This window comes from Saccopteryx leptura, chromosome 3 (assembly GCF_036850995.1).
Source record: "Saccopteryx leptura isolate mSacLep1 chromosome 3, mSacLep1_pri_phased_curated, whole genome shotgun sequence".
NCBI lineage: Eukaryota > Metazoa > Chordata > Mammalia > Chiroptera > Emballonuridae > Saccopteryx > Saccopteryx leptura.
Genome location: NC_089505.1, coordinates 246,623,413 through 246,638,619, shown reverse-complemented (window position 1 = coordinate 246,638,619; position 15,207 = coordinate 246,623,413). Strand labels below are relative to the sequence as shown.

General features: G+C 47.3%; 1 protein-coding gene across 2 annotated transcripts in view; it reads right to left on the bottom strand.

The window, feature by feature from the left end:
- ADD2 (adducin 2) overlaps positions 1-15,207 on the bottom strand; it is a 114,830-nt gene that overhangs the window by 27,470 nt on the left and 72,153 nt on the right. For both annotated transcript variants that reach the window (XM_066378039.1, XM_066378040.1), the window contains exons 5-9: positions 10,532-10,683; positions 9,999-10,079; positions 5,457-5,606; positions 3,928-4,071; positions 1,997-2,095 (exon numbers count right to left, since the gene is read on the bottom strand). In XM_066378039.1, the coding sequence (XP_066234136.1) occupies positions 1,997-2,095; positions 3,928-4,071; positions 5,457-5,606; positions 9,999-10,079; positions 10,532-10,683 (626 nt within the window). The remainder of the gene's footprint in view (positions 1-1,996; positions 2,096-3,927; positions 4,072-5,456; positions 5,607-9,998; positions 10,080-10,531; positions 10,684-15,207) is intronic.

Below are 15,207 nucleotides of genomic sequence, written 5' to 3'. Positions count from 1 at the left end.
TGGGCTCTTTCATGCCTTAAGCTTCTGGTCTGACCTTGCAGGTTTCCTTCCACATCTCCCAGCTTTGTTTCTCCTTCTAGAAGCTTCCTTGCTTCACCAGCAAAAAGAAGCCACTGGAACTTTTCTGGGGGTTATCGGCTGATAACCATCATTGCCTGATGCCATTTTAACAAAGTCACATCAAACCAGTCTTAACTGAAAAGAAACTGACAGCCGGCAGAGCCCAGAGAAGCAGCCACAGGCAGTCAGATCCACCCTTTCATCTGTGTTTTCTAGATGTCCCTCCTGCCTTTGGTCTCATTGCACAGTGCCCATTTCTGAGCGTCCGGAGCCCGAGAGAGACACACTTCACCACGGGAGGTACAGCAGCATCTCTCTCAATTCATTCTTAGGGCTGCGCTGTCTTTGCAGAGGTAAGAACTGTTTCTCATGGAAGCCTCTTCTTCAGAGGGAAGATAGGGAACTCTTGAAGATCTCAGATGTGGGATAGAGAAAGTGGGCTTATCAGAGGCTCTGCCAGATTCTAACACCAGGCAGGGGTCAGAGCTCCGGGCCACCATCACCGGTTAGGGAGCAGGAAGGCCACCACATCAGAAAGGTCCTAGTCCACCTTCTCCTGTTCTGACCACTGCTGCGTTTTTTTTGTTTTTGTTCTGGCTGGAGGGTAGGGAGATAGTCTCACACCACTTCCTCTAACACCTCTTCATCACTGCCTTAACAACTATCCTCTCATATTCCTTTAAAAACCATTGAGAAAGGAACCACTTATAGAGCCTTCACTTGTTCATTAGTGATGCCTCTGGAATATAATCCCCTTTCCCATAACTCCCAGGAGAGAGGCAGGCTTTCTTCCTGGGGTGCTGCTCTGCCCAGACCAGCCAGGAGAGGGCAAACGAGAGGCCAGATGAGCCCTCTGCAAAGAGCTGACTCATCCTGGAGCAGCCAGACTCCCCTTCTGTCAACTGGGCCCCCCAAAATACCATCAGCAACTCCTCTCCTTCATCTGAACGGCTGTCCTCAGAAGACCCATACAGGTCCCACATCTGCAATTGCAAAAACAGAGGCTCACAGAGGGCAAGTCCCTGACCCAAGGGCACGCTGCCCAGAGCAGGGAAGGATGGAGCCCAGCCAGCTGTGCAGGGCCCCCTACGCACCCCTCACACCTTGCCACATTGAAAGGAGCACGTCCTTGGCTTATCTACTGTCACTGGCCTGATAAAGCTATAGGATTTGTGTCTGTTTTCTTATTGCTTCTTCACCAAACCTTATAGGGGGGGTCCCATGACCATTGACACTCCCCATCCACTTTCCTCCCTATCTCTCACTGGTTAGGAGGACTTCATGGTGGGCTCCCTGCCATCACCTTGGGGGTTCCTGGTCTTTAACCGCCATGTCATCACTCCATCTGGCCTGCGCTCCACTTTTCTTTCTGCACTTGGACCACATTCATGGTCTTTGCAAACTAGCCCCCTCAAAAGAAGAAAAGAAGGGAGGGAAGGTGGGAGGGAGGGAGGGAGGGAGGTAGGGAGGGAGGGAGGGAGGGAGGGAGGGAGGGAGGGAGGGAGGGAGAAGGAAGGAAGGAAGGAAGGAAGGAAGGAAGGAAGGAAGGAAGGAAGGAAGGAAGGAAGGAAGGAAGGAAGGAAGGAAGGAAAACCTACATGTGTGGTGTCTCTTGGGCACAGCCAGATGAAAAAGGTAGACCCCAGGCAATATATAAACATGGTAAGAACTTTTATCCGCCCTACTATAGTTTCTTCTGCTGTCCAATGGATGAGCCCAGACAGCTCCCCCTTCTGGGCACTGACTCCCAAGAGTTGTGTGTTGGTTGTGAGTGGTGATACATTTTTTAAGCTACAAAACTGCTTCTAAGTGTAAAAGTTTAGACAAATAAGGCAGTGCCAAGGCAGAGAGACAGGGCTAGGCTTTTAGATGGCGAGCCTTTGCCCACAGGCCACTGTCAGAGCCCCTCCCCAGAGTGCCCCGAGAGCTCGCTCACCTGGATCTCACAGGCAGCCTGCAGGTGGAAGATCTTATAAAACGCCTCCTCCACAGTGTCACCCAGAGCAACCACACCATGGTTTCTTAGCACCAGGATCTGTAGAACAAATGGTCAATTAAAACTTTAAGCCCTCTCAACTTTAATTAAGAGGGAGAGAGTTTTATTTTATTCAGCTCAATTTCCATATCCGATCTCAGAGCACCCCTCCCAGCTCCTTATTCCTCCCCCTACACAAACACCACAATGTACCCCGTGTAAAATCACGTGTGCTCTTAACCTTAAGAAATAGAAGACTTTTTTAATACTGAAATGAAATGGTTTTGGTGGATTTCTTTGGGCAATGTCTAGGTATTTTAGGCTTTGGAGAGCTTAGAAGTCTGAAAAACTAGTTTGTGTTAAAGTGAGAGAAATTATTTGATGTCCGGTATAAGGATCCAACCTCAAAAGCAACTTCTTGCCCCTGTGAGTTCGTCAACCTGGGAGTCACCCAGGAGGCCTCACTGAGTTTATGGAAAGGCAGGCAATGTCCAGGGAGGCCGTGTGACATTGGCTTTCCTTTCCATAAACTCAGTGAGGCCCGGGCAGTTCTAAGACCCTACAGTTTCATGAAAGAGGCCACAGTAACCTTCTAATCTAACCCACCGCTTTTACAGTAGAGGAAGCCTAAAGAAATGGAAAGTTTCCCAGCTATTCAGGGGCAGAATGGGAACTGGAACACAGGCATTCTTACTGCTGATGCAATGTTTCTGACAGCCAGGGATAGGCTGATAAAAGGAGGGAAAACCCAGAAATGAATTCATCCCCAGAGCTTGACTTCCCAAGGTCCAGGTACTAAAAATTCCTCTTGGTTGTTTTTATCCTCAAGAAGTCTCTGAACCCAGCTGAGGCTCACCTGGGAACTGGGACATAGACCCATGTGTGGGATCTGTCCCTGTAGACCTGGGGTGAGGCCTAATCATCCCATCCTCTCTTACTGAAAACAACTGGAGGTTTTCCCTCTCAGGTGCCAGAAAAATGGGAAGAGATGATGACTCTGGCCCACAAAATATTCTGCAGAGAACAAATGCCCCATCTTTCAACTTCTTGTAGCAGCTCATAGAGGTGAACATCTCACCCTTCCCAGGCACCGCTCATGAGGCTCTAGAGAGGAATGTTAGAAGAGAGTGGCAGGGATTTCTCCTCTGTGTCAGAGATGGGGGCCAGTGACTCTCAGATGGGAAAGGACACTGAATTCCTTCCGAGGACAGGAGCAGGCGTCCATCAGCCCAGGTTCGGCTCCTACACTTGAGATACTAAGTGGATCACCCCAATTATGTACTGTTATAAAATAGGTCTTTAGACTTTAACCAAACAATAATGAGATTCTGTTTTTCTCTATCAAGTTAGAAAAAAAATGTGCTAGCACTCAAATTTGGGGAGACCACAGAGAAGCAGCATTCTCATATACTTCAGATGTGGCGGGGCAGAGAGAATAATTTGGCAATGTGGTGTAAGAATTTTTAAATGTACACCCACAGAATTTTACCCTAAGGATATCAACTCAAGCATATACAGAGATTTAGCTGAAAGGGTTTTCACCGCAGTGCCGTTTCTATCAACAGAAAATGTGGGGGAAAGAAACCTTTCCAATGTCCAGTCATAAAGGACGGTTCAGATAAATGGTGGCACAGCCATTCATACAATGAGATACAATTTAGTTATTTAAAATAGTGATGTAGAAAATATTTAATAACATACAAAGGTGTTGACTGCTGAGGGAAAAAAGAATATATTTGGGGTGTGCACCCAAATCACTGTGTGGTACGATAGAACTATATTTCATTATCGTATGCATGATTTCTAAACGTTGCCCAATGAACATGTATCACTTGTCCCGTCAGCTGTTGACAATCCAACCCTGAAATGTCCCCAGAACAGCTCAGCCAAACCTTGCAGGTGGGTCCAAGGCACTTCTGCAGGTTGATCCGATCCGCTTCCTGCTCCATTTCACCATTAAAGTCGTAATAGGCCATGTCCCCCACCAGCAGGGCATTGTGGGAGACAGGCAGGAGGCCCCACTTCATGGCTGACACCTTCAGGGAGATGACGAAATGGTTAGCACCTGGAGCTCCCCCAGCGCCTTTCCTCAGAGTGGCACAGTCAAGTTCCGCTCTGGCCATGGGTGTGGGGACAAGCACGGGAGAGAGGCACTCCTCTGGCTCTTCTACACCTGGCTGGGGTCTTGCTTTCTGGCTGCTTCCTCTAATGTCTTTCTGTCAGTTTTCACAGCAGCCATGCCAACATATCACCTTCCAAAACTGCTGCAAAGAATGCACTCGAGAAAGCATTGCTGCTGCCAGCCCCTGCTTTGCTCTCGTCCTGGGACTCTGGGGGGGGTGGGGTGGAGCAGGCACAAGGCTAGGGAAAAGCAGGGTCATGGGTCATCTAGGAAGGGTTGGTGAAGACTCTCGGCCCTGAGGTCAGTGCAGAAACAGCAATGACTCCTCACTAACAGGAAGCCCTTTGTGAAGCCCTGTTTTACTAGCAATGAGACAGTAAGAGTGCCAGGGAACAGAGTTAAAACCCTGTTGTAGCCCAATACCATGCTCTGCCATTTATTAAAAGCAAGGAGAGGCTTAGAGGAGCCCTTTGGCCTCCTTCACTCATTTTGCCCCATAAGTAAGCCCAGGCTCTGCAAACTTGGCACAAAGACATCATCCAGTTGTGGCCCAAATTCTGGAAGGTCTCAGTGCTCGAGATGAACGTGCTTTGCTGAGAAAACCAAGGGCCGGTGGCAAGTCTGCTCCGCCCCTGTAGGTGTGGCCTGGGGGGCAGAAGGATGGGGTAAAGGTTGAGACAACTCCAACAGCTGTCTTTTCAAGTGATGCTGCAGTGTCTGAGACATACAAGGAGAAATTTCCAGAGACCTCGAGGGGACGCCCTGCTCCTTGGGGGTGTTTACTTTCTCCAGTTTTCTTTGCCCCCATCCCCAGACCTCAGCCTACCTGGGCTTTGAAAAGTGGGCAAGCCTAGGTTCCCAATGTTTATCTTCTATCAAGATCTCTCCTCAGCAGAGCCTGGGCTGGGGGCTGGGGGCTGGGGGCAGACGCCAGCCCTGGGCCCCGCGGGACTGTCCCGAGCAGAGAAACAGAAGAGGGGCTGCCCCTGGGTGAGCGGTGCCAGTTTGCGGAGGTGGCAGGGCGGGAGTACAGTGGGGCAGACATCACACACCCTTACATTCTCCCCAAACCAGTCTGTAGTTAGAAAAGTGGAGAGAATTTTGGGCCCCCACATTGGGTGTTCCTTCTCCTCACTTTGGCATGAGTTCCAGGAAAACTTCCCAGAACTGTTTAAATGATGAGACTGTCACTAGCTAGGCGGTCTCATGCCTTTCTTCAGGGGGAAACCCAGAGAAGCAGGTAACAGGGGGTTGCTGCTGGCCTCAGGGAGCAAAATGCTGCCGAGGGCCGACGCTCACCGCAGCCGTGGCTGGCGTGTGCAGGTGGATGACGCAGCGCACGTCTGGTCTGGCCGCATAGATGGCCGAGTGCAGGCAGAAGCCCGTGGTGTCCACTGGGAAGCAGCTGCTGCCCTTCTCCACCACCTCTCCCAGGATGTTCACCTTGATCTGGGCCAGGGAGGAAGAGAGAGGCTTACAGCCACAGCACAGGCAGAGGCCCTTCCCCGCCTCCCCACAGGGGTTCATGCATGGGCAATGGTTGTGCTTGCTGTTCGGGGAGAGAGAGACCCAGCTCCTGTCCTCGGTGAACTCCCAGGCTAATGGGGACACAGGGAGTTATAATTAAGCACGAAGAATGCTACAGCGGAGTTCCTCAGACTACCGTGCACAGGAATCACCTGCAGATCCTGTCAAAATGCAGATTCTAACTCAGCAGGCCAAGAACAGGGCCTGGGAGCCTGCATTTTTAACTGGTTCCCAATGACACCCAGGCTTCTGGGCCACAGACAACACTCTGAGCGCAGGGTGCTGGAGCAGTCATTCGAAGGATTCTCTAAAAGCAGACGGTGGCGTCTTTGGTGAAATGGGGAGTCAGAGCAGCCTTCCCAGGGCAATAATGTCTCAGCTGCACCTTCTCTTTCTTTTGTTTACTCTTTCTTTTGAATTAAAAAAATCATATACAAAGGTAAATAGTATAGTAAACACCTATTTACCAATGACCAGTGGTAGGATTCAGCCAGTTTGAACCAGTTTGGCAGAACAGATACCTAATTTTTGGTTGAGTTTGGCGAACTGGTTGTTAAAATGGCACTTGTAATCAGGGTTCTCTCTAAGCTGGGAGCTGGGCAGCTGCTCAGTGTGGAAATCACAAATTTACATTCCTTACTCTTTTTTAACATTCATCTGTGAAATAGAGTATTCTAAGTACTTGTAGTAATTAATGTTCATTCCGTCCGTAGGTGAAAAAAAATCGCAAGTAAAGATGCCAATCAAGAAGCAATACAGAAATATCTCAAATAACAGTTTTATGGTTTTTGTCAGGTGTTATTTAATATTTTTATTAATATTTTAAAACTCTTTCTTATAACATAATCTAGTTTTGTGTACCTCTTTTATTGTTTTTACTTTTTATTTATTTATTTTAATTTTCTTGTGACAGAGACAGAGAGAAGGACAGATAGGGACAGACAGACAGGAAGAGAGAGATGAGAAGCATCAGCTCTTCAATGTGGCACCTTATTTGTTCATTGATTGCTTTCTCATATGTGCCTTAACCAGGGGGCTACAGCAGAACGAGTGACCCCTTGCTCAAGCCAGAGACCTTGGGCTCAAGCTGGTGAGCATTTCTCAAACCAGATGAGCCCATGCTCAAGCTGGTGACCTTGGGGTTTCGAACCTGGGTCCTCCGCATCCTAGTCTGATGCTCTATTCACTGTGCCACCACCTGGTCAGGTTTATTGTTCTTATTTAAGTATTAAATACATGAAATAATAAATTACCTTTTGGTAGATTTTTTTTATACTTAAAACGGTCATTAGAACAGAGAATCGTTTGTTAAATTATTTGAATCCCAGCACTGTCAATGACCCAAAAGGTCTTAACTGACAAGTAGAAAGTAGTCACTGGTTTCATAATCTGCTTTTGACTCCAAGTCAGTATCTTGGCTAAAAATCACACGCTCATGTGTGAGTGTGAGTGTGTGTGTGTGTATGTGTGTGTGTGTGTGTGTGTACCCCCACACATGTGCACACAGTGCTGGTGGCTCTGGTTGGCCATCACACAGTTAGGCTGTGGTGTCTCCTGCTTAACATAAACAATCTCACAGAACACCCCCATCAGAGAAGGTCACTTTTGACTGTGACACAGCAAGGCAAAACAGCCGCTCCTTAACCATGTCTAAACACAGACAGAAACAATGCTGCACAGCACAGAAATGACCAACCCCTCCCCACTGACTAACAGGAGACCCTGCAGCCTCTTTACCCCGCAGCTCCAGCCTCGCTCCACCCCCCTAATCCCGGGCCCTCCCCCGCTTCAGAATAGCCCCTGCAGCTGACAGTGTACTAGCCAGGGCAATGCCTTCTTCTTACAACACTCCCCAAATCACCGAACACAAACCCAAATCCTGAGACAAGTCCCCTCTGAACACCTTCTTGCTGAACACTCCCCCTGGTCCCTGGGGCGCAACCTCCCTGCAGCTGGTAGTTAACCCAACCCTTGATGACAGGTGTTCCCTGGCATTATTAACAAGCTAGTTTAGCTTTTAAAAATCTCGACAATTTTGGCCCCTAAAATTATACCACCATGACACTCTGAATGCAGCACACTGGGCAGTTCCAAAAATTGCCCACCACCCCCATTCTAGAAAGTCCAGCAGACAGGCTGGTACCAAAGGAAAGGACAGATCTGTGTAGAAAAGAGCCATGCATATTGACATTATTTGTTTAAGCAGAAACATCAGGAAGATGTTTAACAAATCCCGTTACAAATTTCTATGTTAAGTGAATTTACAGAAAGAACATGAATTCAAAGTGGCTGACTGCTGCAGGTGGCAGCAAGTGCCCCGTCTCAGAACCTTAGACCTACAAGTGTGCAATGCTGACCCCTCATTTCCCTTCAGCCCAACTCCCCCACTTCCTCTGACGTGCGGCCTGCACAGAGGTCCCTCTCTGGGAGCCTCTCTCCAATCTCACGCAATCCTTATCTCAGCCTTGGATGTGTGATCTCTTAAGAATTCCTAGGGCCTAACAGGACAGCCGCTATCCCCTATATAGTGCCTTGTCCAAGTGAGAACAGCCCTGAGGACAGCACCAGGGGCACAGGGCTTGGTGCATGGACACTTCCATTGAGCAAATTTGAAAACCAGGCCCAGTGCCAGGGCATGTGTAGTGCGTGGCGCACAGGTTGACTTTCACCCTCGTCCCTCTCCCTCGCCAGCCAGGCTCTTGTGTGCAGTGCATAGGCTGCACAACCATACACAACAGCAGTAAGTCTATGTACACACCCTGAACGTCTCACACCCACGACTTAAACCTGTAGCTCTAGGTCATATCTGTTCTAGGGTAATCAATGCCAACTGACTTCTTTCACTCTTCAAACTCAATCCACACCCTCAACCCAACTGTGCACCAGGCCCACTAAGGCTGCTGGCCCCGAATTTCCTTCCGGGCTCATTTCAATAGCCCCAGCCGGTAGTCAGTAGTTGCCTCCACACAGTTGTCAGAAGGCAATTTCTACAATGGAAACCTTATTGCATCGTTCGTCTACTGAATGTTTCAGAAGTTCTCCATGTCCAACAGAATAAAGCCAAAGCACCATAATAAGCCTTCAGTGCCATTTATCATCGGGTCCCTATCACCTTCCCAGCCTCACCTCGAGACACTCTGGGAGCCAGACTTATCCAATCACCTGTCCTCCCAAGTGAACTGGGACTGGCATACATTTGGGCTTGGTGCATGCTTCCCTCCTGCTGAGGACACGATCACCTCTGCCCAGTCTTTCTCTGCTGCCCCGGTCTAAGTCTACTTATCCACAGTGAGCTCCTGAGGACTCCTCTCCTTCAGCACCATTTCATCCCAGCAGCTCCCGCTGTGCCCCCTCTACCTCCTACGGCACCGCTGAGCTCAGTGCCCCTTCCCAAGGCTCCCAACCTCCTTTGTCTCCATCAGAGCACTCTTCAGTCTGAGTTTAATCACTGATTGCCTCCCCTCACCCCCATCTGACCGTATGCCTTAAACACAGAGCCTGTGCCGTCTTTGGGTCTGTGGCCCCTGTCTGACCCTTCCATGACCTCTGAGGGTGGCGCTCTACAGGTCATTAACCCTAGCTAGATACCAGTATCCTCTCCTGCCTGTACAGTGGCCTTGGCAGTCCTCGAGGCCCAGCCCCGCCCAGATATTCCGTGACTTTGTCAGCCTGCTCTTTAGACTGGTTACCTGAACTCAGCATCTGAGTGTGTCTCAAGCGTGGCGGGGATCCCGAGCTGGCACCCTCCTCTCCCAGGAGCAGCGGCTGGTACAGCAGCTGTAGCCCACACACCTAAGAAACACCGGCCGCTTCTGCTTCTAAGACAGTCCTTTCTACTTTCCTCCTCACACCCAGAAACCTTCCTTGATTGAAACCAGCCTCTGGCAGTATCTCCCTACCATACTTAAGGACCAGGAGAACTGAAACGGGTCCCAGGAACTATGTCTAATGGCACCAGCACAAGACAACTCTTGCGTTGCTTTGGCATGAAGCACTGGCTGCCATTGTAATGTATTTTCCATCCAAAAAGGCCTCCCCATTCCCAGCCTCCGTGGTACAATCCTAGGCTCAGGCGACCAGGCCTCTCTCTCCTTCCTCCTACTGCGCTTGCCGTCCACTCCTCACGTTTGTTCCCATCATGCTCTGAGCACTCAGTATGTTTTGGTGACCATGTTTCTTCTTGTCCCACCAGACTGTAAGCTCCACAGGGACAGAACAGCAGTGGATAATATGGAGATGACCTTTCACTGTAGAAGCACAGAGGTGCTGTTATTTCAATAAGAAACAAGCAGCAGGACACCAAACAGTACTCACCAGGCTGGATGCCGTGACTTCGCTGCAAGAGACGCCCTTAGGGCTGATCAGGAAGTGGTCCTGCTCCTTGCTGACTCTCAGCTGGAGGAAAAACACATGTTCTCAGTGGCAAGAAGAAAGGGGGTCTTTTCCAAGGACATTCTGCTTGAGCCCCCGCTTCCCCTGAACCCATCACACCCAAATCTTCCTCTCAAGAACATTCATCTCCCCCATCCCCACCCCAACCCATGAGAGATGAAGAGAACTTGGCCTTTACTTGCAACTATGGAAATGGAGCTACAAGATGAATCTCTTGATGGTCAAAGGAAGCCCTAGAAATAGGATCCAGGAGTTTCCAGCTCCTCATCCAGAGAAATGTCCACTGGCCAGGTTACTTCAGGTGACCACAGTGGTTAAAAACCAAAGAAGGGCTCGGCATTTTGTCCAAAGGCCACCCTCAGTACCATGGCAATGCCAACAGTCAGGAGCTCTCCCTCTGGATTTGGCGGAGGCCACACAGCGTGCCCTACCCCACTCCAAGGCACCCCCCTCACCGTGACGTAGGTGTCGCTCAGCTGGGCCCAGCCGTAGAGGTCCAGGAGGCGGTAGACGCTGCTGATCTTGCACCGCATGAGCCGCTCCCCCTTGGCCAGGTTCAAGGAGTCGGCGGTGTGGAGGTCATTGATGGGCGTCATCATGGAGAAGTCTGCAGGGGGATGGGGAGGGGAGGCCGTTCTCAGGGTCAGGGGCTCCCACCGGCCCCCCTTCCTGAACTAGTCCTCTCTGACTTCTCAGTGGCACTACAACTGCGCGAGGGACCTCAGCAGGCAGGGAGCTGCACATTCTTTCACCTTTACCCAGGGGGAGGAAATCCAAAAGTCCTCTGCTTATTTGGGTAAGAATGGCATTGCTTTTGGTAAAAAATCATGACAAGGCTTAAGACCGCAGAATAATAAAGAGTTATCAGAAAGCCAAGCTTACCATAAATCCTAAAGATGGACATTAAATAGAAGTAAGAATAAGTTTCTGAGTTCAAATATGGTTATATTTCATCAGTTAGTTTTCATGAAGAAGTTAATGATCACTAGACCAGCTATTATCAGGCTGTTTTAAGTATACCATGTGCTATAACATTTTCTCTGATTTTGGAAACTGGACAAATAGAACACTAAGTCAGCCAAGAGGTAAATTTGTCAACTTTTTCTGACAAGTCATAAACTTCCAGAAGGCAGTGTGGCTGTGGCTGGCTGAAGGGCGTCAGGTCTCAGCAGGCCGCGTTGGCTCCTCTCCAGATAGCAGACCCTTAGTTCCTTATGATTTCTCTTTGGGAATTTTGGGGGCTGTGGGAGGGGTTTGGAAATGGACCTATCTGGTCCTCAGATCACCTAAAGGGTCTAGGAGTTGATGTTCAGTCTGTTCCATTAACCATGATGACAGCGGCCTACAGGCCTCAAGAAGGCAGAAGAGGGCGTCTGAGCCCCAGCACTCCAATTTGTCAGCCTCTAGGAATCGCTGAAGAATCAATAGAAAAGTGTTCCGGCATAAAATGACATCTGGCTGGGAGCCTCCTAATGCTGCTTCTCCCAGCATCACATTAAAAACTATAATGGATTAAAATGCTCTTTGGAAACTTCCGCCATCTCTATAAACCTTGCTGCTACACAATGTGATACATGTCCTGGACCAGGTTTGCCGTTAGTTGAAATAATGAGATGGTGTGTGAAGATGGGGGTGGCCTGGGTGCTGTCGGCCCAACAGGAAGCAAGCAGAGCAAGCCTCGAACACTTCATGTCAGAAAATGCAGCCAAAGGGCCTGTGTTTACCGGGGTGGTAAACCCCAGGACATGTGTCCAGTAAACGTGGCTGGCAGCGACAAAAGTGACCCAAAGACCCAGCTCAACAGGCAAAAAGAGCAATAGCAAAACTCCAAAGTCAAATTCTAACTCAAGCAGACCAGTCTGGGGCCCCTTCTTCCTCTCTGTTTATCACCCTGACAAGAAATTAACTATTTGCTCACTCCAGGCAGTAAGAAGAAGGTCTATTGAAAGTATAAGGCCCCAGACAAAGCAAGGTGGGGAGAGGACAGTCCTCAGGTCCAGAATTCTTTGAACCCTTCTCTTACAAATAAGTGTGCTTACCCAGTGATGCCCAGGAGGTCAGAATAGGTCGTTAAACCCCCTATCATATCCTCTGCATCCTGTATCGAAGGCCCCCTCCCACTCTGCGAGGATGACCCCTCCCAGGCCTGAGGGCGGGAGAAGGGAACAGAGGGCTCCCAGGAGTCCCCATCCGCTGCTGCTGCTCTCAGGGTCTTATTAAAAATCATGCTTATTCTGACCAGCCTGACAGAGGTTGGGCCGCTGAGCACCAGCCCTATGACTCAGATCTAACTGAGCTATTTAGTCAATTTAGTTAAGAAAACACAGAGAAAGATGAAAACCCACCAAAGCCCCTGAAAGCTAAGACTAAAGGACACACTATTGAAAAAAAATTCTAAGGCAAATGGAGCTGGACAAAGAACAAGCTCTCTGGTCTTGAACTCGTGACATGACATTTTGACCTTCCCTCTGTACATCTGACTCAGGTACCCTGGGTGTGCACTAATCAAATCTGCAGTCATACAACTGTCTTCCTAACAGATGCTGGTCAGTGTGGCAACAGGAATGCTGGTCAGCTCTGTTTCTCTTTCAAGTGGAAGAGTGTAAGGACAGAGACATGAAAGCGATGAGGGAGAATATGATAGATATGGGAGACAAATGCCAGAGAGCCTGCATATAGATAATCAGAATGGATCTAATAGAAAAAAAAAACTTCTGGACTGAATAAAGACCTATGTATACAAATTACTGAATTCTGGGGAAGTGGGGAGGAATTCATAAAAAGAAAATATCTACAATTATGTTTCCTGACAACATTTCTGAAATACAAGGATAAGGGGGAAAATCTACAAACATCTAGAAAAAATATTTGGTTACCTACAAAAGAACAAAAAACAGGTGGTTTCATATTTCCCTACTATAGCAATAAATGCAGGAGACAATGCTATATAGGAAGTTTCCAAACAACAAACACTAAAATAAAGTGACATAAAACTCGTTAAAATACAAGAATCATCAAAAGTATGCCAGGCAAATAAACAAAAATTAAACAGAGGTCATAATATTATCAAAGTAGAAGTCAGGGAAGACAGTATTCTTTTGACAGAGGCCCTTTTGGTAGATCATTTAACATGGATTAAAGGGTTAATCCGAAATGAAGCCATAGCTAAAAGGAACACTTATGCTTTCAATAACATTCCATCAAGATATCCAAAGAGAAAGCTATCATAAAAACAAATAGAAATGAACAAAATTCAAATACGTACAGTGGAATCCTTAATGCAACTCTCATTTATTACAAAATCAAAAACCAAATAAAGATTTAGTTTAAATACTAAACCCTACCAGGCATCCCCAAACTACGGCCCGCGGGCCGCATGTGGCCACCTGAAACCATTTATACAGCTCCCGCCGCACTTCCGGAAAGGGGCACCTCTTTCACTGGTGGTCAGTGAGAGGAGCACTGTATGTGGCGGCCTCCCAACAGTCTGAGGGACAGTGAACTGGCCCCCTGTGTAAAAAGTTTGGGGACCCCTGCCCGGGAGCATCCATACCCATATACCATTGTTAAATGATATTATTAGGCCACAAGAAAAATCTCAATAAGTCCCCAACAAGACATTAAATAAGCCACATTTTCTAAACATAGTGCAATAAAATCAGACATTATCAACAAATATTTAAAATAATGCAAATTCAATCATTTGAAAATGAGAAAATATACTCCCAGATAGCTCTTAGAATAAAAATAAGATTAAAATAGAACTCTTCTACCTAGACCAAACTTATTCTTAGAGAAAAAAAACCCATAGCCTTTAACATCTTTATTATTGAATTGAATATGAAAAGAAATCATCCATTTTATTCTTCTCTAGAAAAATATAAACAAAACAACAAAATAAACCAAAAAAAAGTTATGACAAAGAATTAATTAATATAAAAGCAAAAGCAATAAATTGGGAATGAGAAAATCAGTAGAACCAATATAAATTCCAAGAACTGGCTTATGTGAGAAGATCTATGAACAAGCCAACCTCTGAACTGGCCCATGAAGAGAAAGTGGGAATACACCACAAGGAATGGGAAAAAGAGGTCATCTCATTCACAGCAGAAAGTTTAAATGAAAAAAACGCTAGTGTAAATCATCCTAGTAATTTTGGAAAGCTCCAAAAAATGGTTTATATATTCAGAATATATAACCAATATTTTCTCAACAAACAACAAAATAATTTTTTTTTCTGTATTTTTCTGAAGCTGGAAACAGGGAGGCAGTCAGACAGACTCCCACATGCGCCTGACTGGGATCCACCCGGCACGCCCACCAGGGGGCGATACTCTACCCATTCGGGGCGTGGCTCTGTTGCGACCAGAGCCAGTCTAGCGCCTGAGGCAGAGGCCACAGAGCCATCCTCAGCACCCGGGCCATCTTTGCTCCAATGGAGCCTTGGCTGCGGGAGGGGAAGAGAGAGACAGAGAGGAAGGAGAGGGGGAGGGGTGGAGAAGCAGATGGGTGCTTCTCCTGTGTGCCCTGGCCGGGAATCAAACCTGGGACTTCCGCATGCCAGGCCAACGCTCTACCACTGAGCCAACCGGCCAGGGCAAATAATTTTTTTAAGTCCTAGATAAAACTGAGGGGAAAAAAAAGTGTATCCAAATTACTCCAGATCTAGATGGCTTTCAAAGTGAATAATAAATCTTCAAATAACAGAGACTTCTTATCTTCTTTAAATTGCATTAGGACAAATAAATAAATAAAGATTGCCCCCCAAAGTGAACTGCTGACCAATCTCATGTGTAAATATGGATGCAAAAGTCTAGCAAATCAAATCCAGAAGGGTATTTTTAAAAGATTCATGAAGAACAGAATGATTTATTTTAGGAATGAAGAAAGAGTTCAATATTCAGAAATCTATTGATATAATTCATCTCATCAATAGTTCAAGGAAAGAAAAATCAATAAATGCCCAAAATGCATTTTATAAAATTCATTATACATTGCTGAGAAAAACTCATATCGAACTAAAACAAAAAAATAATTTCCTTAACATAAGAACAACCATCTCAAGCTCTCATGGTAAAAGAATGTCCATTAAAGTCAGAAAAAAGACCAAGATGATTACTCTCTAACCTAT